Source organism: Hippocampus bargibanti, linkage group LG06, assembly GCF_051943395.1.
Source record: "Hippocampus bargibanti isolate YZ-2025 linkage group LG06, ASM5194339v1, whole genome shotgun sequence".
NCBI classification, from domain to species: Eukaryota; Metazoa; Chordata; class Actinopteri; order Syngnathiformes; family Syngnathidae; genus Hippocampus; species Hippocampus bargibanti.
Window position 1 is genome coordinate 4,125,662 of NC_142739.1, and position 26,543 is coordinate 4,152,204.

The window sequence follows — 26,543 nt, forward strand, 5'->3', positions numbered from 1 at the left end:
AGCCTTCCCCCCAAAATGTGTGTGTGCGCGAGTGTGTGCGAGTATGTGTCTGCTTGTCTGTCCATCTATCAATCACAATGTTTGCTTGGCAGCAATTCAGATATGTATTGTTCTTACAGTGCACATCGACTGTGTTGTTTTCATTATTTTTCTTCAGATTACATTATTTAATTATACCGAATTACCATATCGTGTATTTCCTTAATGAATTTGAGTGCAGTGATTTACCAGAAATAACTGTTGTGAGCACTGGTTTGTTTGGAATGAATTTTAAGGAGAGGTCTAAGATGGTTTTGTGATGGGATAGTTGGGTCATCGGAAGATAAATGAAATGCATAAGTACAGTAGTATTTTTTCTGCCCAGTCAGACAGTGGCATAGTTGCATATCAGAAGCAGGGCTGGGGTATTTTTATGCTAAAAAAAGATATTCTTGGTCATTGGTTGAATAGCATTGATATCACTATATCTTGATAAATCTGCTCATATAGCCCCATAAATGGTATGCTAAGATCAGTTTGGAGCCAAAATGCGACTTCAGCAAATGGCTACATGCGGTAAAAAAAAAAAAGAAAAAACACCCGTACTCTTTAATTGTCAACCTATCTGGACATGGCCAGATACTCTGTGCTTTACTTGCTGGGCAGTGATGTGAGCTCACTGAGTAATCATTGATTTAAATGTTGGTTCTTTGTCCGGGACGACTCTCTGATCTGATTTAGTACTCCCCTGTGGATGTTTTGACAGCATCAACTCCCCGGTGAGACCTACGGTACATGAGTTGTACTTACTCATGCACATGAAGACGTCATATAGAGACTCTCATTTAGTTAAAAGCCATGTCCTCTAGCTTCTAGAATTTAAGTGCTTTTAAATACATGAGAAAAATGACATTCAAATTCAATGTTAAAATGGAGGATTCCTTATTTCCCATGGCTACATATTCTTTCCCACAAGCTAATAAAAGTGCACAAACTTATTGAAAGTATAAAGTCAAAGTCAGCTTTATTGTCAAATATGATAATAAGCATGACATACAGCACAGATGAAATTAATGTCCTCTCGCACCCAGTGTACGAGGCATGCAAGGCACTTATAACGTGGTTAAAAAGACGTACAATTGACAACAGACAATACATGTAATTTCTGAATGTAAAGTGAGGTAGTGTCGCCTGGAAAGTGAGGTAGTGACGTACGTAAAGTGAGGAAGTGACGTACGTAAAGTGAGGAAGTGACGTATATAAAGTGACGTAATGTAGTACTGCAAAAACAAACAACAAGAAAGGGTTGAAGTGAGGTCTTGCAGAAAAAATGAGAAAGAACAAAAAAATAGAGGTCAGGATGATAGTACAGCATGTAGTGTGTACTCAGAGTTCGGTGAGTGAGGCAGTGGGAAGGGGCAGGATGGGCAGGGCTGGGATGGAGTTGAGTTTCCGGACTGCCTGGTGGCAGAAACTGTCCTTGAGCCTGCTGGTCTTGGCTCGAAGACTCCGCAGTCTCCTACCCGATGGCAGCAGGCTGAAGAGGCTGTGGGAGGGGTGGGTGGGATCACCAGCGATGCTGATTGCTCTGCGGGTGAGGCGGGTGTTGTAAATGTCCTGAAGCGGGGGAGAGAGACACCGATGATCTTCTCAGCTGTCCTCACGATGCGCTGCAGAGTCTTACGGCAGGACACGGTGCAGGTGCCATACCACACGGTGATACAGCTGGTCAGGATGCTCTCGATGGTACTGCGGTAGAAGAAGGTCGTGATGGGGGTCGGGGCGCCAACTCTTTTGAGCTTGCGGAGGAAGTACAGGCGCTGGTGGGCTCTCTTGGCCAGTGATACCGTGTTGTGGCTCTAAACTACATACTGCAGAATCCCCTTTATCTTTGACGAGCCAATCATTTGTTGATGCAACTACCATGTTATACACCTTGGTCTCCATATGAACCCTTTTAGGGTCAGTGTTTACAATGGACGGCAATGTATCCTATAAGCTGTGCGCGTGCGCAATCGCGCACTGCTTGCACATACTCAGCGCACAAGAACATCAATGCAGCGCAAAAACTAAAATAAAACAGAAACGCAAGACTTAATATCTAATTTTAGAATTGATATAATCTAGTTAATCAGACCAATTATATCTATATATTTTGTACCATTTTGCGATGTAACTCAATGAATGATAGGTATCCAGCCAATAATGCCGTACAGTTCACGTACGCTCCGCAGCCAATTGGAGCAGAACCGTGTGAATGTGCCCTGCCCACGGCGTACACATCTGATGTTGCTCACAGTCGTCCTCAGTGTGCTCAGACACATAAAAAAAAATCACTCGTCAGGTTACAGGTTGTCATGACTGGTGCATCAGAAATCAGAAAACCTTTATTTGTCGCACAATAGGGAAATTTGCATGAAAAGGTTTAAGTGACCTTGAGAGTTCTAAATTGGGACCGCATTGGAGAGAGGACCCTCTTGCACCGGGGGCCTTTCGTATGCTCACCTGACTGGCTCATCGTCACTCTTCCAGCCTCGATCAAAATTAATGCATCACCTATAATTAACTACTCTTCACAACAAGGAAGGGTACAGCATCGGGGAGGAAACAAATAGCAGTGTGTCTTCTGCTCCACTTGTCATTAAAGAATAATTTGAGACAAAAGTATGTTGATGCTGTTCAGAACAATGACACAATAATTTCATCAGAAGTGGATCCCATGGACTTGGCTGAGTGATTACATTTGGATCATTGCCACTGGTTCGTCATGCCAACAGTGGGATCATTGAAAGCCTGTCACAGAGATTTGTAAAGCCAGAATATTTTAGCTGTGAGACAGAGCATGTGTGTTGTGGTCTAAATGAAAACAAAGGGGCAGCAAATATCAGAGCCAAACGTTGCACTGGGGTTCCTCTGGCCAAGAGAGAAATGATGCAGAGAGCTGGTTTGCTTTCAGGTGTGGCTTGTAGTTGCTGTGTAAAAAAGTGTACTTTTGCATTATTATTTTATTTGTCTTATTATAGGTAGACAAAGGTGATTCTCCATGCATGGCCAAGGGCTCTTACCGCAATCATTTCCTCATTAGTCTCCAGGCTGAAGATTATGGGTAACCTCGTAAGCCGGCCCACCTGCCTCGGCCAGAAGTCGGATGAGGACTTCCTGAAGGACTGCTACAATCGTCGAAAAGAGAGGCAGCTTCCTCAACATGAGCAGGAAAAAAACAAGGACATTGTGACAGAGACATTACAAGAGGAACAAGAACTTCACATGAGGCAGAAAGGAGCACATACACCAATTTCTGACAAACCTCTCCACAGCTCCCCTGCCTCAACAATCATGAGTACCAGTACTTTGGATCGTCCATGGCAAAGCACCCCATCTCCTATAAAAACATCATGCAATGGTACACTGACGAGAAGAACTGTACCCCCAGAGTATTCAAGATCTCCCTCTGCTTATCCTGACAAGACTGCTGCAGAGAGAAGGACTAGTTTTCAGAGGAGAGACTCGCGAGAAGGGAGTCCGTGGTCCTGGAAGACTGTGGCATCACGGGAGGTGACAGAAGTGACAGAGGTGACAGAAACTATTGTGACTGAGATCGTGGAAGTTACAGAGTATCCAACAGGAGATAAGTCAGGGGACCCCATTGTCACAAGAACTGTTCGAGTCCTGAATGGAGTTGCCCAGGAACTTGCTGAGGTTGATACAAAAAGAAATCCTTGTAATCCCATTAAATCACATAATTTACTTCATCATCATCATCATCATCATTTTTCGTCTTCTGAATTAGCAGTCTGTCCTTTTAAAGCAATAGTTGGTGTAACTGAACATCAGTGGTCTGACATTCAAAAAACTATAATTAAGAAAAAAAATGCAATCTTGTTCACTTCACAGCTTCAAGGTGATGGACACTCAAGGTCAGATCAGGATTCCTGTGTGAAGAGATGGAAGGTAAGTTTTAGCATTTCATAAGATTAAAACTGTTCAGATACTGCCTTCCTTTCAATTGTTTTCATTGATGTTGCCAATATTATGTGACGTCTTCCGAAAGCAAACTCAAATTCTTCAGAGTTTGGAAGCCTTGCTGACATGGGTGTGTGAAATAGAGGAGCTCACAGCAAATCAGAAGCCTCCATCTTCAGAGGTTAAAGTGGTGAAGGCACAGCTTCAAGAACAAAGGGTTTGTTTCTTTTCATCTCATTTCACAGTCCATAATCATATTAAACCACCTACAGTATGGAAAACACAACAACATAGTTATTCTATACATAGTAGTTGTAGCAAGGTCATGCCTCTTTTAGAAAATAAAATACAATGTGGAGGGGGCGTGTGCAGAGTTTGTGTCAACCAAAAATACAACATTTTCATGTTTACTGTGACCTCAGCCACTGTGAGTTCTTCCGATAAAGAAAAACAGACCCGCCACGAATTGGTACCATCTTGACACGTGACAAGGACACACAGATAGTTAAAAGTCCCCAGGAGTGAATATGCATACTTAAATCCATGTGGACGGTGATGGTTGTATCTGCACATTTGTCATTTGCATGCTGGTGAGCCAAATATTGTTGACACTGCAATGTCATTTTTGATCAATCTTCAACTGAGCAGAATACTTTGCTTTAGCTTCTGCAGCGCCTCCTAACAGATCGACGGAAAAGTATGCATACGATGATGTCAGAAGGTACGCAGATAGTGGAGGCCCATCCAGGAGAAGAGGGGGATCAGGCTCGGGTCAAGCTGTGTGCTCTCAAAAAGAAGTGGGAGTCCATTCAGTGGGAGGAGACTCAAAGGTCAACCACTTTCACAGGCAATGTCACACTTCGACACATTTACTTCAACACTTCCAATTTATTGTTGACCTACATGTTTCTCTCTCTCTTTTTTTTAATTTTAGGAGGGAGAGTCTGGAGCAGATTTTACCTAGGGCTCAACTCTTCCAGGAGGGCGTAGACAATTTGCAGCACTGGCTTATATCTGTTGAACAGGCCCTGACTGAACTACATAAAGCTGAAAAAGTCATGCTACACCCTTCAGAAGCCATAGTGAAGGCTAAGGTTGAAAATGTTGACCTTTTCCACATACTTCATTCATTCATTCATTCATTCATTCATTCGTTCGTTCGTTCGTTCGTTCGTGTGTGCGTGCGTCCGTTCGTTCGTTCGTTCGTTCGTTCGTTCGTTCGTTCGTTCGTTCGTTCGTTCGTTCGTTCGTTCGTTCGTTTGTTCATTCATCCATTCGTGCATTCATTCATCCATTTCTTTATTGGGAGAAGGAGAACTTGACGCGCAGTCATTTCTTTTTAGGCATTCGCTGATGAGATTCAGACTAAAACTGCTGAGCTTGCAAAAGTTCAAAAAACAGGTCATGAGCTCATGGAAGTGATTTCAGGTAATAGTCATTAATATCCACCCAAAACATAAGGATTGGATGATCATGATTTCCGAACAGAAGTTGACATTTGACAGTAAACAATCCACACCACACAGTTTCTCCCTCACATGAACGTTGGAAATGAATGCATTTTTGGTGACTATGATTTCAGAGGAGGAGGAACACCAGGTGCGAGAGAAATTAGATGGACTTCGTATCCGATGCTGCGTGTTAAATCTGAGTAGTCAGGATGTTCTCCAAAGGCTGGAGCAGGCACTGGAAGCCTGTCATCGCTGTACATCAAGCCAGGAGGACCTCCACATGTGGCTGCGACGCATTGAGAGAGAACTTTTGTGTGCCGCAGGGGAACAGACACATGTGGGAGATGCAGTGCTATGTGCGGCTGAACGACAGCGGGTAATATTGAGTGTTTTATGACTGGATAACCTTTACTTCGACTGCGACTCATAAAAAGTATGGTGTTATTTAATACAGTACAACTCCACAAAAGGGTACCAATAGCCAGGAAACAAGGCGTCTGAGAAGGCTTTAGTGTCGCCAACTCGAAATCTGATAGGTCAAAGCAATAGTTTGATCAACACTTGAAGCAACAGGGCCCGCAGAACTTATTGTGAAGGCATCCAGGTCGATTTCTGACCGTGACCATGAATAAATGATGGTAGAAATTTGATTGTTAAAATGCTTCAATCCAAAAAGACACACCTGGAAGCAATGAAAGGAAGCTGAAAGTCAATTTGGAATTATTTAAAAATAATTCATGGACAAATTCCGTGTGTGTTCTACATACAGTACTTGGCAATAAAGATGATTCTTATTCTGATTCTGAAAAAAATATATAATTAACATTGGTCTGTGATTCAGATGTTTTTAGGCCAGCAGCGAAGGCCTTGCAGACCCTGACGGTCCACCACTGGTTTACATACTGCCATGGAAAGTGAAAACGAAGTTATAGCTTTTTGACTCAAACCATAACGTATGCTAATACGAGTTGAGTACAGGTGTATGAAATCTAGCCTTACATTTTCTGAGAAAAGACGGACTACATTCTCAATTCACTCTTAGCTCAGCAGCTGTAAATGCACATAATTTTTTTCGGAGAATCAGCTTGACATAAAATTATTTGGCTTTGTTGCTTTTAGATAGAGGTCATTCATATGTGCTGCTGTGAAATGTAAATTTCTCCACAGTGACACAAATAAAGGCAAAACCAATCCAATCCAATATTACTTTATATTGGTGAGTTGTACTGCTTTAATGTATTTATTTCAATACCTATTCAATGTACATATATTTTTCCTCTGTGGGATACGTGAGTTTGTAAAATGGGCACATCGTACAGTATGGACTATTCTATATTATTAACTTCTTTCCCCAAAATGTTTGACAACCTCCTCACTTCCCACCCCCCATAATGTTGATAGCTGGAACAGGCTGTCGTGAAAGAAGTGGCTTGGTTTAAGGAAGCAGCGCTAAGACTTGAAAGGATGAAAACTGTTCACCTGAACCCACACCTCATATCCGAACAACTCAATGAGCAGAAGGTTGTGAGCAATGAACATTACATCACTTTTGTACTGAATGAGATTTACTTTAAATGTGCAGTGTAATGAGTTAAGAGCACAACTTATCTGATCTTTTGTCTCCTGGATAGATTTTGTCCGTAGAGATTCTTCAACACAAGTTCAACATTGAGAAGATGGAAAACATTGCTGAAATCCTGCAAACATACAGTGTAGAAAGCGAATCAGGGAAACTAAAGGTAAGTTATTTATAATGTATGATACTTTCCTTTAAAAATGTGTTGTCAATGTTGTTGGTTTCATTCTCCTTTCATATCTCTACACAGACCCTATTAGATGCCTTTCAGGAACAATTCGCCACCACATCAGCTACTAATTCCCATGGAATTCTGCAGCTTGAACATGCTCAGTCAATTCTTCTTCAGTTCTCAGAGGGCTTTGCTGAGGTTTCACCATGGCTAGAAGAAACAGAAACCCTCGTGAGGCAGCTCTCCCTCACCCCGTTCAGCTTCGACGCATTTCGTGAGCAACATGACCTTTTACAGGTAAAGGCGGGATAGTTATCCGCATGACGTGATTTTGCCACTCTTTTGCTTCTCTTGAAAAAAAAAACATTTTTACTTTGCATTCTAAAGGAATTGTACGGATGTGGCACAACCAACTACTTTTTCCCCTAATCCAAAATTGTATGGTCCTGATTTCTGGAGATCCCAAATGGCCGGTGTTATAAATTGCGTGTTCACAAGCCAACTGCGTGTGCGGGTGGGTGGTTAGAAGTATGTAATTAACTCAGCATATTGACATAAAAATGTATGGGAAATAGGCTTTTTAAACTGTTCTTTCTGTATTTTTTACAAATTTGTTTGATAACAAAAGTGTTTGCAGTAATATACTTCTCAGGGAACACACAAGACGAACTGTGTAGCAATTTTGTGCATTTTGGAAGACACAATCCTCTGTTCTACCCGGTCACAAAATCAGCTTCTGTTTTAATCACCATAAGTGTACTCCCAAACTAGCATTTAACAAACCAGACCCAAATGGATTAAAGTCGATGATATTTAACTATTTGATTCTTTTCTTCCAATGCTTAGTCCATGAGAGAGTCAATAGCTGAACATCGGCCGTTGATCTCACGATTATGCTCCTTGGCAAAACACCTGTCAGAGCTAAACCCAATACACGGAGAAGGATTTTGTCGCAAAGCGATTGAGGCTGAGGAGCGGCACCGAGCCATCAGAGATCGTGTTAGGGAGACTGCCCTTCTACTTGAAGAGTCCTTACCCAGATTTACTCAAGTAAGGTTCCACCAACTTCAAAGTAAAAACATGCAACTTCAATAATCTGATGCCTCAATTCGGAATGTTTATGTAAAAAATGCCCAATACTGTCACACCAGAATGACAGTCAACTGTAACTTGATGGATTTGATGTGCACACATAATCAGAGTTAAAACTTAGATGTTCCATTGACAGTATTTTTAGTTCGGGGGGGATAATCATGCAACCATTCTTGTTTCTACAGCTGAATGAGAGGATGATTCTTCTCAGAGAAAATCTTGATCGCCTGCGCAGTCACATCCAAACTCCAACACCTCTTCAGTGCCTTACGCCGAGGATTCAAGAGCAGCTACATGACAACAAGTATATCTTGTCTGAACTGTCCAAGTTGGAGCTTAGCCTTACAAATGTCAAGACACAGGCAGAAGACTTGCTGACCAACACACAGCCAACAGGGGTTGCGTCCATTGGCACAGGTGCATTACATTGCCCCAGTGTAACTTCTTAACAAATAATTGTTACCTTAATCCATTTTACACACTTCTATTCAAATGAATATTCCTCATTGATTGTGTAATAGCTTCCTTCTCATCAAAATCTTTGCATGCTGACAATACTAGCAATCCGGGAGCAAGTCTCGACCCTTTTCCAGCAGCTGGGTGAGACGTACAGTGAGGTTCGCGAAAGGGAAAGCTGGTTGCTCAAACTACTGGATCTGTCCATGAAGTTTTGGAGCGATGTTGCTGATGTGACAGCAGCCCTCAATAATGCTCAGCAGTCAGTTTTGGATCTTAATGCAAGCCAGACAGACTCTGAGACAATCTGTCAGAATTTAGAGATGATGCAGGTTAGCTTGGAAGACATTAAGTCTCTCATTGGTTTAAAACAGCAAGTTTGACATAATTATCCTCTTTCATTCTGACACCCACAAGACTCTCAGGGAGGCTATCGACACTTTGCAAGTAGATCTAGACACACTTGGTGTCCTCGGAATGGATTTGATGTCAGTATGTGGGGATACAGACAAACCGGATGTGACAAAAAACCTGGACGAAGTAAGCGATTACATTGAAATGAATAATTTGTGATGTTATGAGATGTACTGAGAATAGCGATGTGTTTGTCCTGTTGAAGCTTTATTGCCTGTGGAACAACTTGAATAAGTTGTGGAATGAATGTCACGACAAGCTGGAGGAATCCTTCCACATGGCCTTAAATTATCAAGACACTATGCAGGTGTGTGTACGATTATGAATCCGTTGTGTTGAATGCAGCAGCAAGTCTGAAACATTTTATGTTCATTCATTGTGGAAATTAATCAGATTTTTATGTATTTGAGGGACTTTTTGAGTGGTTAAAATCTGCAGAACTGAGGTCAACTGAAGAGTTTGTGGTCGGAACTTACCTGGAATCAGTCAAAGAGCAGCTGCGGGAACTTAAGGTGAGGTTTCACTCGGAGATGACCACTGTGGCTGCCTTACGCCAGCCAATCGGAGAGCACACAAAGACAAAAACAACAATTCACAGTAACAATCACACCCAGGGACAATTTCAAGTGATCTCATTCGTCCACACAGGATAGCCGAGGTCCGGAATAAAACCCGTGACCTTTGCACAGTGGGTATTTACTATCCAGTACTACCCTGTTCTGATCAGTGTTGGTTGTTTTTACAATAGGAATCGTCCGTTCGTTCATTCATATCTATTCATTCATCTTCCGGACCACTAGACGGGGCGCACACTGAATTGGTTAGCAGCCAAATGGCAGGGCACACAGAGACAAACAACCATCTGCACTCACACTCACACATAATTTAGAATGTTCAATCAGCCTGCCTTGCATGTTTTCAGAATGCAGTAGGAAACCGAACGACCCGGTGAAAATCCACCCGAGCCCGGGATAAAACATGCACACACAGGGAGGGGGATTCGAACTAATAACCTTTGTCGTGTGGAATTGGGATCCTAACCATTCAACTACCGGGCTGGAATCAGTAAATGGTAATTGCTATTGAAATAATGTCCATTTTATTAATTTGGAGTTAGCATAAATTAGTAAAAGTTTATCAACAATGTTACTGTATCCCAAAAATATTGAGAATTACTTTATATATATTATTTATTTCCCAAAAAGCGATATATCACTTTGTGTTGACTCATTGGGTTAGAGAGAGAGCGTTTTTTTTTCTGTGCATTCAATACTATTCGTGGGTCATCCCAGTCGCAATACTATGTTAATAATTGATGACCTTTATATTTGTTTTCTTCAGGAATTTAAACGAGAACTTTACCAGAAAAAGATTGAAATAGAAAGTCAAAATCATCGCTTTGTGTGGCAATTGTCTCCCGGCTCAGAGCGTTCATGCTTAATCTCACCCCTGTCTGACTTTAGACTGCGTTGGGACAGTCTCGAGTTTGAGACTGTCAGCAGACAGGTAAGTGGATGGCAATACACTCTCTCTCTCTCTCTCTCTCTCTCTCTCTCTCTCTCTCTCTCTCTTTCTTTCTTTCTTTCTTTCTTTCTTTCTTTCTTTCTTTCTTTCTTTCTTTCTTTCTTTCTTTCTTTCTTTCTTTCTTTCTTTCTTCCTTCTGTCTCTCTCTGTCGCTTTCTCTCTCTCTCTTACACACACACACACACACACACACGCGCACACACATACACACACATGCACACACACACACACACACACACACACACACACACACAGACATAAGTAATACGGTATTTTGTGTATGAATCAATCTTACCTTTTTGTTTGAAGCATCAACTGGAGTGTGCTCTACTCGGTCTGGGGCAGTTCCAAAACACACTTGATGAGTTGCACACGTGGCTTGCCCATACTGCTGAACAATTGCAGGCCAATAAAACAATGGGCATCGACCTGCAGGCTTGTGAAATACAGCTGGCCAAACACAAGGTTGGTTATGAGATAATGATCTTAAATCCTGAAAATACCTGAAAACTGTGAAGAAAATATCTCTAAATTACTTTAACTGTCAACCTTAACCTCAGGACTAAAACACATTGAAACAGCGACTGACGAAATCCATAAAGTTGCTGAATGAACTCTGCAATGTCTTCTTCCAGGTCTTGCGCAATGATGTCATGTCTCACGTTCACACAATGGAGTCCTTGAACCAGGCAGGCAAAGAGTTGCTGGAAGTTGGGTCCGGGGACTGTGCACATGGTCTTCAGTCTCAATTGGACCAACTCAATGAGAGCTGGGAGTTTGTTCAATGTGAAACTGAACGTTATCAGTTGGAGTTAGAAAACAGAATCAACCAGGTAATGCGCTTCATTTCAAATCAGGGGTGTCGTTTGGAGAGTGTCTCACACTGTATTAATATAACAGCAAGATATGATCCCATTTAGCTTCAAACAATATTTGTAAAATTAAAAATATATGATATAGTATAATGTATACATTAAATGTTACACTCACGTGTAGAGTATTAAATTATAATGTAAAAAAAAAATACAAATGTGAAATCAGTTTCTGAATCCGAAGTGAATGTGTTTTTGCATGAAAGTAAACCTTCAGATCATATGCAAATTCAAAATTCACATCACAGGAAATAATAAAATACAATATTTAAGAGCATTAAAGACTTCTCAAAAGTGAATAAAAAACCTTTATTGGACATAGATAATAATACAAATACTAATTATAATACTATTACTACTACTACTAACTACTACTACTACAACTACTACTACTACTAAAATATTTTATTATTATTATTATTATTATTATTATTATTATTATTATTATTATTATTATTATTATTATTAAGATACTACTACTACTAATAATAGTAACTATTATTATTGTTCAGATACTACCACTACTATTAATACTACTACTACTACTACTATTATTATTATTATTATTATTATTATTAATAATAATAATAATAATAATAATAATAATAATAATAATAATAAATCCAATCCAAGTTATTATTATTATTATTATTATTATTATTATTATTATTATTATTATACAGACTTAGGCTGGGGCATTTCTCATCAATGTAAATTCATTTGTCCTGACTTCTGCGTTAACCTGTTCATGCACCTTTTAACCTTATAACCTCATAAACTGCCCACTGTCATAACCAATCCCATCAAGAGTTGAATTGTGAAGGAACATGGAAATGCCAAAGAGATGTGATTCACTGAGAACTGAGGGTGTGGTGAAATACAGGATTGCTTTTTTTTTCCTGACACTCGCCATTCTCATTAAAATGCAGCTGGCTGCTACTGGACTTTGAAGGAGTGCATGCTTTTGTTATTTTTTTTATTATTTTTTCTTAAAGGAGCCATGAAAAATTACTAAAATACTTGATACTTGTCTTAACATTATTGTAATTTCAGGTATCGTTAGTTAGCGCCATATAATATACACTGTATGGCCAAGAGTATATTTCTCCAAAATAAGATGATAGTTTAAAAAAACAGTATTTGGTCTTGTAAACACGCTGTCCTCCTCAATGTTTTATTCTGGTACTTGGGTTATCAGCAGTTTGGATTTGGACATGTTAGTTTCATTCAAAACATTAAGATGAATAAATAGATTAAAAATGCTGATTTGAATTTTGACTTCACATGAATAAGCAATGGGGCCACCCTGGTAGTCGAGTGGTTAGCGCGTCGCCTTCACAATGTAAAGGTACCGGATTCAATGCCAGCTGAGGCCTCCCTGTGTGGAGTGCAAGCATAGTGTGAGATTATGAATATTCAATATTTTTGTAGATATATCAGATTAAAGGGCAACCGACACCACTTTTTTGTTTCTTAACTGACATCAGAAAAAAATTTCTAAACATCTAAAATACCCAAAACATACAGGATGATATTTTTAGTCAAATGCAAAACACCAATAAAAATGACTTAAAGTGTCTAAAAACTACTTCAAATTGAACCCGACAGTTTCAGAAGGTCCCGCCCCCTTGTTCGTGGTGTCATGCCTTGCCTTGCTCGAGAATCAAAACAATGGCTTCAGATTCGGAGAAGATGCTTTCTTGTTAATCATCCAGTTATGAATATGATTCAAATAGTTCTGAAGAGGAAGCATACATGTTTGCAATTCATTAAAGAATTTATTCCACGTCATCTGGAAAGAAATGTAGCACCCAAAAAATGCAGAACATGGCAACAAAGCTCCATGGAAATGGGCTGATTTTTCTCCTGGGAATTTTTGTCAGCGAATATCAAATAGTTGTCTCTGGGCAACACACAACAATTTGTGTTGTTTATGTGTTTTCCTTCTAATTTCGCCATGAACACGGATCAACACGCTAAAGTACTGCAAAATGCATTGTGTGTCCTTTAAGGTTTAAAATTCACGACAGTATTCATATATACTGTATATGTATACAGTATATATCTTTAATAAAGTGACTTTCAAAAAAACATCAGTTATGGAAATTTTCTGTGCAATTGTTGTTATGGCGTGCATCGTGAGTTGCTTTACAAATGGCACATTGCCCTGATAACTATAATTGTTGGTGCCCATCCATTTATATTTTCATACCTCCTATTTCTATATTTTTTCAGAAGAGATCTCCTTTCTTGGTTTGCCAATGATATGTTTGTACACTTTTACTTCACTTTATCAGGTGCAAGATATTACAATGGGAATTCAGGAACTCCAACAGTGGCTGGACAATACAGACATCAGATTGCCATCTTCCAAATCCATGTGGGGTATGCCAGAATCAACCACTGAGAGCCTTAATGCTCATTTGGTGAGACACAAAAATACTTCCAACTCTTCGATGTAGATCAAAGTTAACCTGATCGACTTCCTTTGTTGTGCACACTGACAACAGGAGTTGTGCAATGAGATGGAGTCAAAGCTTCACACTTACACAGATGTGAAAAATGCCATTCAAAGAATGGTGGAAAGCAGCAATGTTGTGCCGGGATCAAGTACAGAACACAGCCTGTCGATCTTAGACCAAAAGTGGTCTTCTGTGTACAACAAAGTTCAAGAACGGAAGGTTTCTCAACTCATCTATTTGTTCTCTGTTCTAATTGCGTTATCCATACGGTATTGTGCAATTAAGCGTGTGCTGCTCTTTTTAAGGTAAAGCTTATGAAAGGCTTGAGTCTGGCCAAGGAATTCCACAGTGACATGCAGGACCTCCTCACCAAGATCTCCAAGTGTAAGGAGTCTATTGGACTCCTCCCAGCTCCCAGCTTTGTTCTGGACACAATTAACAACCAATTGCAGGATCATAGAGTAGGTTGTATTATATACGTATAGTAAATTACACATAGTTTTCTTCCCTCCAAGATGACAATGTTATCCCTCTTTATTTTCAAATGTATTCATATATAAAGACACTGGTGGATGAAATGAATGGTTACGGCGAGAAGAAGACCACAGTGGAGAGTGCTGGCAGTAGACTTGCTGAGTTTAGCAGGAAAGAGGATTGCGATGTCATTCACAACCTCGTCATGACCGTCCAAGATAGCTACAAACAGCTACAGCAGTGTATTTCAGAGAGAGGCATCATACTGGAGGACGTCAAAAAGAATGCCAAACAGGTCGATTGTTTTCTACGTTCACTGTCACCATCCATGAGAATGTTAACTTTTGCTCGGAAACATAACATATTTTGAACTGTCACCATTACTCCATTTCAGTTTAATGAATCTTGGCGCCTCCTGGTGGACTGGATGTTTAAGGTTCAAGAAACCTTAGACAACCATAAAGAGATTGCACTGTCACATGAGGAGATTAAACAACAACTAACTGAGCAGAAGGTAAAGTCCACGCCCATCAACTTTTTTTAAACATTTGTGCATATTCACTGATGCCACGCCTTTTCTTTAGGAATTCCAGAAAGTTCTGAGATCCAAGAGGCCCATGTATGAGGCAACACTAAAGAGTGGCCACAAACTTTATGACAGAGCTCAAATAAACCATGACCAACAGCACCTGGAAAACCTTCTGGCTGAATTGAAAGACACATGGGACACAATCAATGGAAGGTCTATTGAAAGGTAACGGGATCTCTTGTTGTTGGTCAGATTTGTTCCTGCTCAGTTTCAAAGTTCCTTCTGTTTTTCCTCTTGAAGACAACACAAACTGGAAGAAGCTTTGCTATTCTCGGGAAGGTTCACAGATGCTCTTCAAGCACTGAACAACTGGTTGTATAGAGCTGAACCACACCTAGCTGAGGATGTTCCTGTCCGCGGGGACAAGGACGTGGTCAACAGTCTCATCGACAAACACAAAGTAAGGCACAACATGTTGTTTTTACTGTTCTGAAAAAGATCCTGGATTTAGAACTGAATCACAGGTACAAGAATGTTTTCCCCTTTCTTTTCTTTGTACATGCATATTTCATTTTGTTCTTTATGACTTTTTCAAACTGTGAGAAGTGATTTGGTGCAAATTTTAAGGCAGCTTTTAGCTGGACTTTTGATTGACACACTTTAATTTCAGGAATGACGCTCTCTCAGAAATGACTGTATTTTATATTGCAAAGGTTTTGGACGTTCTGTTTATTGGTGTCTTACACCCGAGCCATCACACTACTGGCACGCCGTTACACCCGAGCCACTGCGAAGACCATTCACTTTGTCAAAGAAGGACAAAGGTCGGAGAGTACATCAAGCAACCGCTCTACTGGTTTTCTCTCCACGGCCCCAGACTGGGTGATGACAGTTGACCTGGAAAGGCAACTGAAGTTTCCAGCACACATCACCCAGACCAGGTTGAGACCTGACATCATCTTGGTCTCTGAGGCCACAAAGCAACTCTTCTTGCTGGAGCTGACGGTTCCCTGGGAGGAGTGGATGGAGGAGGCTCAGGAAAGGAAGAGGGAGAAGTACCAGGAGCTGGTGGAGGAATGTCGAAGGAACAGGTGGAGGATGAGGTGTATGCCGGTGGAGGTGGGCAGTCGGGGATTTGCCAGCCACTCCCTGAGCAAAGCCTATGGCACACTGAGCATATCAGGTAAAAACCGAAGAAGAGCCATAGGCAACAACGTGGAGGCAGCAGAAAGAGCCACCAGATGGCTCTGGTTGAGGAGGGAAGAGCCGTGGGGGCAGTGGAGCATAGGCATGCCACTTGGACACAGGCTGGGGCCTTGCAAACCCCGGTCGGGTCGCCTGGAGGAGGGTGTCTGTTGAAAGACCCGAAACACCCAGTGATTCTAGGAATCAACACTGATGATGTGTCCAAGTTTGCGCATCAGCAGATGTATTGTTAACATACATTCTTATCATTGCTCTTCTCCCTTAGGCATTTCAAAAGGAGCTGGGAAAGCGAGCAGGGTGCATCAAGACACTGAAGCGCTCTGTGAAGGACCTGACCAGGAGCAATGCGGCTGATTCACACTGGTTGCAGGAGCAAATGAAGGAACTCGAGAGCCGATGGGAGGTGGTCTGCAAGCTGTCGGTCGGCAAGCAGGACAGACTTCAGGCTGCACTTCAGCTGGTAGTTCAAACATCCGCTAAGTAACATTATGGGACGTGGAGTACAAGTTGGATACTTGGAAAGAATTGTTTCACAAAATAAGTTTATCTGTTCATGTTTTTCTTAGCAGCACCACAGATTGTAAAAAACTCAAAGTATCAAAATATGCTCCTTTTTTACTTGATGGAAATTGAAAATATAATTCATGTTTGATGACTAACAATTGATTGACAGTTTTCTGTTGACCTCATTAAAGTTGACAGGATTGCTCACTGTCAAATCTTATTTTGTTTTTGTGAGGCTGAGAAATTTGATGGCCTCGTCCATTCTTTCATGGAGCGTCTCAGTGAGGTCGAGAGGCTTTTTAAATATGCAGTCATACCAGAGGAAGAAGAAAGTTTGCTCGCCCTCCACTCAGACAATGAGGTAAACTGCGTTTACAATTGTATGCAGTGATAAATAAAGGGCCACATTAGGATTAGGATTTGCTCAAAGGTTCAAGGGCTGTCTGGGAATGTGATTGTTCATTAGCAATGATCGTCTTCGGTCATTGAATGATTGAATGCAGTGAGGAAATGCTGATATGTAGTATTCTTTCCTTTTCCGCAGCAAGCTATGTTTACCTTAAAAACTCAGTCAACCGAGTTAGAGAATATACAGTGTGTGGGTCAGAAGATCCTCTCCTCTTGTCATCCAGACTCAAAAATAACCCTGAAGTCTTGGATGGGTGTCACCCAGACCCGCTATGAAGAGGTGAGGAATTTTGTGACCGCATATTGAAACACAAGCCATTCATTCTCCAGACAACGGATCTATAAATTGAATGTGCTGTATTCATCATCAACGAATCCTTTTGTGGTTTATTGAAATAGGTTCTGACATGGGCCAAGCAACAATGCTTGAGGATCCAGACCATTCTAACTTACATGGAAGAAGAAAGAGAGGAAGTACAGAGGTTGTTGGAATGGATCTCGTCAGCACAAGAAGCTCTGAGTATCAGAGATGAAGAACCTCTGCCTGAAAACACAGAGCAGAACCAAGAACTTATTGAGCAGCATTGTGTATGTTTTTCTTTACCCATAATACGTCTGTGTAAGCTCTCAGTCGTGCAGGAGTGGTCCATCGATGAGAAGGTTTCTTCAGCCGTCATCTGTACAAAAGTGAAGGTTTCGGACGTTTCGCCTCCTATCCAAGAGGCTTCGTCAGCGAACTAAAGTCTGACTGGTCGTATCGGTCCCATTTATATATCCCTAATGTCCAGACATGGTGGCGCCGGACACAGCTATGATAGGTCCCTACTCTCAAACCGATAAACACATTAAGGCAAAAATTAGTGCATCCAAAAGATAGGCTACCAAATGAAAAACAAAGTAATGTAGTTTATTCCATACATTGTAAGAATGAAAATTGTAAAGAGCAGTACATTGGGGAGACTCAACAAATTCTCCAAAAAAGACTTTATCAACATCGCAGGGATAATACAAGTGGACCTCAATCGGCAGTACATCTGCACCTAAAAGCTAGCAACCACTCATTTGACGACAATGAGGTTAAAATCTTAGCGAAAGAACATAGATGGTTTGAAAGGGGGGTAAAAGAAGCGATTCTTATAAAACAACAAAATCCTTCATTAAACCGGTCTGGTGGGGTGAGGTTCAATTTGGATCGTTCATACAATAGCCTGCTTAGGCAAAACAGGTTAGGCAACTTTCGTAATGCTGATGAGGGTCGTTATGCTGATGAGGTGATACCGGTGGGAGTGGGGGTAATAGGCCAGTCGTTAGTCAGGAATGTAGGAACAATCAGTGGGGCCACAGGGAGGGGTCCTAAGGCCCCCCAACCTGAGAGTAGGGACCTATCATAGCTGTGTCCGGCGCCACCATGTCTGGACATTAGGGATATATAAATGGGGCCGATACGACCAGTCAGACTTTAGTTCGCTGACGAAGCCTCTTGGATAGGAGGCGAAAAGTCCGAAACCTTCACTTTTGTACAGATGACGGCTGAAGAAACCTTCTCATCGCTTTACCCATAATGTAATTTGTTTCACTGCATAAAGATGCCCGCTCAGATTGGGGTAACTTTTACCACTCATCAGCACTTGACTACATGGGATTTATTTCTGCAGGTGTTTGTAGAGGAGCTAAACAAAAAGCTTCCTGAAGTTGAACATGCAACAAAGTCGTGCAAACATAAGAGGGTTTCTAAGCATCAAGTTTCCCCCAGGAAACGACCAATCACAAGTAAAGAAACCACTGTTATTGTGTTTCCCATTGAAGGAGTTATATTTGTTTCTTTTTTTACAAAATGAACTGATGTGAGACTTCCACACTTTGTCAACCCAGAGAGACGGAGCCTTCTGAAACTGGCTTCTTCAGCACCAGTCCCCCTGGGGCATCTTGACCCCCAGACACCGCAGCTCAGTCAACTGGTCAGCCAGTGGCAGAAACTTTGGCTCGTGGCGCTAGCGAGACAAAACCACCTCGAACAACACCGGCAAACACTCATTGAGGTTAGTGTGTTTTTACAATGTCGGGAAGAAACAAATAATCCTTTGGTGCACCCATTGTAATCATTTTTCTTGTTGATTATTTTGATGTCTCATTAGAATGTAGATCCTACGTTTTTGCTTTTTCTTTAATACAGAAAGACGAATTTGCCAATTTCGACTTCAACATTTGGCGAAAACGCTACATTCAGTGGATAAGTCATTCGAAGTCTCGCATTCTCGATGTCTTCCGAAACATTGACCGGGATCAGGATGGTCGAATCAGCCAGAAAGAGTTCATTGACTATGTCCTGGCTTCGAGTAAGACCCATTGGCCCTTGCCTTTTATTGTTTTGGGTAAATGTGAAATCTATCCATTGACTGGTTTCAATGACAAATGACAAGTACTCTGTAGTTTGCAGTGCAGAAAGCATTACAAATATTTTCTATGTATTAACCCTTTCATGCATCCAGTAATTTGATAACATGGTAAGCTGTCTACTGCATTAACCGTAGTCCCCAAAAGGGTTGAAGTCATAAACATGAACATTGAAGCAAACAACAGATACACATTCTTTTTCAAATTACATGCAACCTTTTTCACTCCATTGTCAACAACGCCATGCAAATTAAGTTCTTCTATACCACAAGTATTGGATTGGATTGGCATTCTCCTAATTACTTCCACAGAGTCCCATAAAGATCCTCATCCCAATAGTATACCAAATATTATACAGTTATGTTTTAACTTTGTTGCAGAGTTTCCCACCAACTCGCTGGAAATGGGTGCAGTAGCAAACATCTTTGACATAAACAGTGATGGTTTCATCGATTATTATGAGTTTGTGAGTGCGCTACACCCCAGCAGAGATCCCTATAGAAAAATGCTGGATGCAGATCGAATCACTGAAGAGGTACAAACAAGTCTTTCGAGTGAGAGAATTACTTGCCGTGACTCGAATGTTACAAAGATGGTTCAACACTTTTCCAAATTTATTTTTGCAGGTGAGCCGTCAGGTGTCGCAATGTAACTGTCCCAAGAGATTTCAAGTGGAGCAGATTAGTGCCAATAGATACAGAGTGAGTTAACACTTTGCTTTTACATGTGATTCTTTGATCGTCTATTTTTTACTTCTCAAACATTTTTAACTGTTTAAATGTTTAATTATGTGCAGTTTGGAGATTCCCAACAGTTGCGGATGGTTCGTATGTTGCGTAGCACACTCATGGTCAGAGTGGGAGGAGGCTGGACTGCTTTAGATGAATTCCTGGTGAAGAATGATCCCTGCAGAGGTAAAGTTACTGTCTGACAGGGAAGGAGTTTGAGTGGGTGTGCAAGGCAGAGAAGTTCAGAATGGACGTAATCAGGCGAGCCTCCACACACAGCTGGTTCTAAGTCCAACCCTCTGGCTTGGTGCCTGTAAATTCGGGTCACTTGCCAACATCAGGCTGTTATTTGATGAACGACGATTATGAAATGAAATCAACACTTTTACAGTATCGTGAACACTGATCTTTTGTCAACAGTAAAAGGCCGGACCAACCTGAAGATCAAGGAGAAATACTTGTCTCCCACAGGGAGCACCTCGAAAGCTTTGAGCCTCAGCAGGTCCAACTCAAGCCTCAGTCTCTACAGCAGTGCTTCCGCCCCAACTAGCCCAATGACACGCAAGGCAAGCTATTACTTTTAAACCATTGGCACCTTTGGTTATTTAAATTCTCCAATGTAGCCACAAGGTGGCACAAGCCAGTGTCTTATTGTGCCGGTCCCAAGCCCGGATAAATACAGAGGGTTGTGTCAGGAAGGGCATCCAACATAAAAAAAAGTTGCCAAAACAAATATGCGAATCAAACCTATGAATCCCATACCGGATCGGTCGAGGCCCGGGTTAACAACTGCCGCCATTGGTACTGTTGACCTTCAGGGTGTCAGTGGAAAATGGACTACTGTTGGTCGAAGAAGGAGAGGAGGGAGGTGTGCCCGGAGAGATGCAACGCCAAGAGTATAGAACTAAGAGTAGGAACTTTTAATGTAGGAACAATGACAGGTAAAGGTAGAGAGCTGGTTGACGTGATGCAGAGAAGGAAGGTAGACATACTGTGTGTCCAAGAGACCAGGTGGAAAGGGAGCAGGGCTAGAAGCTTAGGGTCAGGGTTTAAGTTGTTCTATCATGGTGAAGGCAGAAAGAGAAATGGAGTTGGGGTTATCTTAAAAGAGGAGTTTGTTAGGAATGTCTTAGAAGTAAAAAGAGTATCAGATAGAATGATTAGTCTGAAGCTAGAAATTGAAGGTGTGATATTCAATGTTGTTTGTGGGTATGCCCCACAAGTAGGATGTGAGCTGGCGGAGAAGGAGGAATTTTGGTTGGACTTTGGTTGAAGTCATACAGAACATCCCGAGAAGTGAGAGGGTTGTAATTGGTGGAGACTTCAATGGACATGTTGGCGCAGGAAACAAAGATGATGAGGAGGTGATGGGTAGGTTTGGACTCCAGATGAGGAACGCTGAAGGACAGATGGTGGTTGACTTTGCTAAGAGAATGCAAATGGCTATTGTGAATAGTTTCTTTCAGAAGAGACAGGAACATAGGGTTACCTATAAGAGTGGAGGCAGAAGTACACAGGTAGACTCCATTTTGTGTCAACAGCGCCATCTAAAGGAAATCAGTGACTGCAAAGTAGTGGTTGGTGAGAGTGTAGCTAGACAGCATAGGTTGGTGGTGTGTAGGATGACGCTGGCAGTGAGGAAGATGAAGAAACCAAAGGCTGAAGTGAGGACAAATGGTGGAAGTTGAAAAAGGAAGAGTGTTGCATGACATTTAGGAAGGAGGTAAGACAAGCACTGGGTGGGCAAGAGGTCCTTCCAGATGACTGGCAAACTACAGCGAACATAATCAGAGACACAGGTCGGAAAGTACTTGGTGTATCGAGTGGAAGAAAGGTAGATAAGGAGACTTGGTGGTGGAATGGGGAGGTGCAGGAGTGTATACAGAGAAAGAGGTTAGCAAAGAAGAAGTGGGACACTGAGAGGACGGACGAAAGTAGACAGCAGTACAAGGAGATGCAGCGCACGGTTAAAGTAAAGGTGGCAAAGGCCAAACAAGAGGCCTATGATGACTTATATGCTCGGCTGGACAGCAAGGAAGGTGAAACTGATCTTTACAGGCTGGCGAGACAGAGAGACAAAAATGGTAAGGACCTGCAGCAGGTTCGGGTGATTAAGGATAGAGATGGCAATGTATTAACAGGTGCCAGTAGTGTAATGGCAAGATGGAGAGAGTACTTTGAAGAATTGATGAATGAGGAAAATGAGAAGGAACAAAGAGTAGAAGACGTGACTGTTGTGGACCAAGACGTAGCAAGCATTAGCAAGGATGAAGTGAGGAGGGCGCTGAAGAGGATGAAGGGGGGAAAGGCACTCGGGCCTGATGATCTACCAATCGAGGTATGGAAGTTTCTTGGAGAGGTGGCGGTGGTGTTCCTGACTGGGTTATTCAACAAGATCTTAGATGGTGAACAGATGCCTGAAGAATGGAGACGAAGTCTACTCGTGCGCATTTTTAAGAACAAAGGAGATGTGCAGAGTTGTACTAATTACAGAGGAATAAAGTTGATGAGCCATACAATGAAACTCTGGGAAAGAGTAGTTGAAGCTAGACTAAGAGCAGAAGTGAACATTTGTGAGCAGCAGTATGGCTTCATGCCAAAAAAAAGAGTACGACAGATGCAATGTTTGCTTTAAGAATGCTGATAGAGAAGTACAGAGAAGGTCAGAAGGAATTGCATTGTGTCTTTCTAGATCTGGAGAAAGCGTATGACAGGGTGCCCAGAGAAGAGCTGTGGCATTGCATGAGGAAGTCTAGAGTGACGGAGAAGTATGTCAGAGCGGTACAAGACATGTATCATGACTGTAAGACAGTTGTGAGGTATGCTGTCGGTATGACTGAGGAATTCAAGGTGGAGGTGGGACTCCACCAGGGGTCAGCTCTGAGCCCCTTCTTGTTTGCTATGGTGATGCACAGGCTGACAGACGATATTAGACAAGAATCTCCTTAGACCATGATGTTTGCAGATGACATTGTGATCTGTAGCGATAACAGGAAACAGGTGGAGGAGAAACTAGAGCTGTGGAGATATGCCCTGGAAAGGAGAGGAATGAAGATCAGTCGCAGCAAGACGGAATATATGTGGGTGAATGAGAGGCATCCAAGTGCAAGGGTGATGCTACAGGGAGAAGAGATAAAGAAGATGGAGGATTTTAAGTACTTGGGGTCAACTATCCAGAGCAATGGAGAGTGTGGAAAAAGAGGTGAAGAAGCGTGTCCAGGCAGGCTGGAGCGGCTGGAGAAAAATGTCAGGTGTGATGTGTGATAGAAGGGTTTCAGCTAGGATGAAAGGAAAAGTGTATAAAACCGTGGTGAGACCAGCCATGATGTTTGGACTGGAGACAGTGCCACTGAAGAAAAGACAGGAGGTAGCTGGAGGTAGCAGAGCTGAAGATGTTGAGGTTTTCTTGGGGAGTGACCAGGTTGGATAGGATCAGGAATGAGTACATTAGAGGGACAACTCATATTAGAGGCTTTGGAGAGAAAGTCAGAGAGGCCAGACTGAGATGGTTTGGACATGTCCACAGGAGAGAGAGTGACTATATTGGGAGAAGGATGCTGAGTCTTGAGCTGCCAGGCAGGAGACCGAGAGGAAGACCGAAGAGGAGGTTTATGGATGTGGTCAAAAGGACATGAAGGTAGCTGGTTTGAGAGAAGAGGATGCACAAAACCGGGATAGATGGAGGACATTGATTCGCTGTGGCGACCCCTGAGGGGAAAAGTCGAAAGGAAAAGAAGAGGTTATTTAAATTCTACAGTCTTCGCTTGCAGGTTACGTCATAAAAAGACATTGATGTTTCCCAAATTAGATAATCGTAACACGGACACCTGACTGCCAACTCTTTCCCCCTTTTAGGCTTTACTGCGTCGAAGTTTTTCAGGCGAACGTTGCGTTCATCCTCGAAGTTCCATCGCTGCATTGGAATCTGAACTCTTGTTTGTCACAACAGAGGGGTGCACCTCACTATCACCATCAGGTCAGGCAATCACAGTTGTTAAGTGTGAAGTATTTACTGTCTGTAAGGCTGTTTATTGTTTATATCGTGATTGCATACATAGTATATACAGTATATTTTAATTCAACCAATATCTGTTTTCATTCTTCACCCCCCAGAAGAAACTGAGAGGCTGCTTCCCACATGATTGCCTCAGCCTCCAAAGCTCCATGTGTGGACTAAATCCAAACAGTCTTCTGGCCGTGAATGACAGACACGTTAACTCGGAAGTAGTGTTGGGATGGAAGGTGCTGCAAAAGCAAATACAAAAAGCCAACTCTGAAGAGAAAATAAATAAAGTCTAAATACAGATTATTCTGTAGCTTACGAGTTTCTGTGGAAACTGAACACATTTGAAACTGTCTTTTCATGTGTGAAGAATGTTCATTTTTCATACCCCAGCTCCTGTTCACGCCTGAGAATATAATAGCAAGTTTTGCGTGGAAATGTGATGCATGTGAGTCTTCTTATTATTGATGAGCATTGTTTTCTGATTTTCAACTCTCCCAAATCAGAAAATGTCAACTGCAGCAATTGTTTGCATAATTTCATAGTCAACGTTGGTGCTCGGCTATGTCTGTATTAAAAAAAAGGTGTGCTTACGTTGTGTAGTCCACTTAGTATCCAAAAACACCTAATACCAAAACCACAATGTATGTGCGAGGCTGCCATATGTTGGCCCTCAAAAATCTACAGCATGATTTTTTTGGGGGCGGCGGGGCAAGATAATTTTGCTGGCAGGGCCACACCTTGACTGTGCAGCTTTTATGGTTTCTGAGGGAATGTTTTTAAGTGTTTACAAGACAATACAATACATATTGATTGTTTGTTCATATTGTTGTATGTGCACTGCTTTAATACATAGCCATTTTAGAATAGTTTTGATAGTGTTTTTATACACATCCGTAAACATCCTATTTTATTTCATGTTTAGTTTAGTCTATATGGATGTATGTAGCTTATTAGATAACTTGTTACATCAGTAAGATGCAACAAGTATTCATTTCCAGTCTAATGTTCTCCCAACCCCCTTCCCGTTGCTGATAGGACAATCTCATCGTTGCTGTGTGGATAAAACTAGGTAAAAGGGGCGGGCTTTGCGCTCTTGGCTTCCCGCTCCGACTAGGCATGTTCTTCTATTGTTTACGAGAATAAAGTAGTTTTTCTGTTCACCATTTATGGTCCCCGCCTGTATTTCATCGGAAAGCTTCATCGAACCAGAATCAGGAAGATATACAAGAATTAGAATCTAACATAAATTCGATCCTCAGCGTATTGTCAGTAAAATAAAACTTAAAGGACAACCAACGTCTCCGGACAAGTTGTGTCCATAATTTGTAAAATGGCTACAAATGACTTCTACTGAGCGTATTTTACAAAGATTCCACCGCATATAGCTATATTTTACGTTTTAAGACTCGCACTGAATATTCCGGGAGTCTTGTTTTTGAGTTGATGACGAGTCCTCACCCTACGTCACTGAAGGAACGCCCCTGACCGAGAAAAGGACACATTGTAGCAGTCCTTCCATCACGTCATTGCATTTTGTTGTACTTTGTTTGGTCTGAAAACTTCGTGTAGCACCAAAAAGAGGCAGAAGAGGGCGACAAAGCTCCGTGTAAGGAATTAATCAGCCTGTGGAAACGGGCTGATTTATTCCTTATACGGAGCTTTGTCGCCATATTCTGCCTCTTTTTGGTGCTACATTTCCCGCCCCCAGATAAATAAAAATGGCACTGAATAAATTCTTTAATCGATTGCAAACATGTATGCTTTCCTCTTCAGAACTATTTGAATCATATTCATAACTGGATGAGTGACAGGATAGCATATTCTTCGAATCTGAAGCCATTGTTTTGATTCTCCAGCAAGGCAAGACGTCTTGGGGTGACACCATGAACAATGCGGCGGGACCTTCTGAAACTGGCCACTTCCGGGTTCATTTTTTTTGCAGATTTTGGACACTTTGTCATTTTTATTGGTGTTTTGCATTTGACTAAAAATATCATACTGCGTGTTTTGGGTATTTTAGATGCTATAAAACGTTTTTCTGATGTCAGTTAGGAAACAAAATAGTGATGTCGGTTGTCCTTTAAATAACAAAGAGCGGAAAGTAAATCTTTACCGGAAGTGACAACAGCCCAACACAATGTTAAGTAAATAAAGCACAGTCAACTGCTGGTCTGCTATGGGATAGCAGTTATAAACAAATATATCAGCTGCAGTTACAGTGACATTGTAATGAACTGACGCTACACGAATAAAGTTTAAATGTTTTGAAAAAAACAAGACGTCAGCCTATCTGTCATCCCTTCACTTGATTGATACACCGGAGAACCAGTAAG

The 26,543-nt window shown here is 41.6% G+C and overlaps 1 protein-coding gene and 1 long non-coding RNA gene across 3 annotated transcripts; one reads left to right on the plus strand and one right to left on the minus strand.

Annotated features, from left to right (window-relative positions):
- Positions 1–1,365: 1,365 nt before the first annotated feature.
- LOC148896217 (uncharacterized) lies at positions 1,366–3,377 on the minus strand. Its single transcript, XR_016115245.1, has 4 exons — positions 3,287–3,377; positions 3,045–3,174; positions 1,690–1,728; positions 1,366–1,596 (listed from the first exon to the last, which is right to left on the minus strand). It is a non-coding gene; the product is annotated as an uncharacterized LOC148896217 (long non-coding RNA).
- On the plus strand, positions 1,588–25,375 carry macf1b (microtubule actin crosslinking factor 1b). Of its 2 annotated transcripts, XM_088998233.1 has the most exons (40): positions 1,588–1,743; positions 3,003–3,678; positions 3,874–3,930; positions 4,031–4,159; positions 4,606–4,772; positions 4,877–5,036; positions 5,286–5,370; positions 5,525–5,769; positions 6,795–6,914; positions 7,025–7,132; positions 7,220–7,438; positions 7,988–8,191; positions 8,419–8,650; positions 8,795–9,021; positions 9,107–9,229; positions 9,309–9,410; positions 9,514–9,615; positions 10,445–10,609; positions 10,937–11,092; positions 11,263–11,460; positions 13,797–13,925; positions 14,010–14,180; positions 14,267–14,422; positions 14,524–14,730; positions 14,830–14,949; positions 15,020–15,189; positions 15,265–15,424; positions 16,436–16,630; positions 16,910–17,035; positions 17,219–17,362; positions 17,482–17,670; positions 18,738–18,852; positions 18,955–19,121; positions 19,256–19,418; positions 19,857–20,011; positions 20,103–20,177; positions 20,273–20,390; positions 20,625–20,770; positions 24,060–24,180; positions 24,318–25,375. In XM_088998233.1, the coding sequence occupies exons 2-40, from the start codon at positions 3,082–3,084 to the stop codon at positions 24,344–24,346; spliced, it is 6,252 nt and encodes a 2,083-aa protein (XP_088854359.1). In that variant the 5' UTR covers positions 1,588–1,743; positions 3,003–3,081; the 3' UTR covers positions 24,347–25,375. The 2 variants fall into 2 exon arrangements, with proteins under 2 accessions (XP_088854359.1, XP_088854360.1); XM_088998234.1 differs by lacking the exons at positions 1,588–1,743; positions 3,003–3,678; positions 3,874–3,930; positions 4,031–4,159 and having other exon boundaries at positions 4,442–4,789.
- The last annotated feature ends 1,168 nt before the right edge of the window (positions 25,376–26,543 follow it).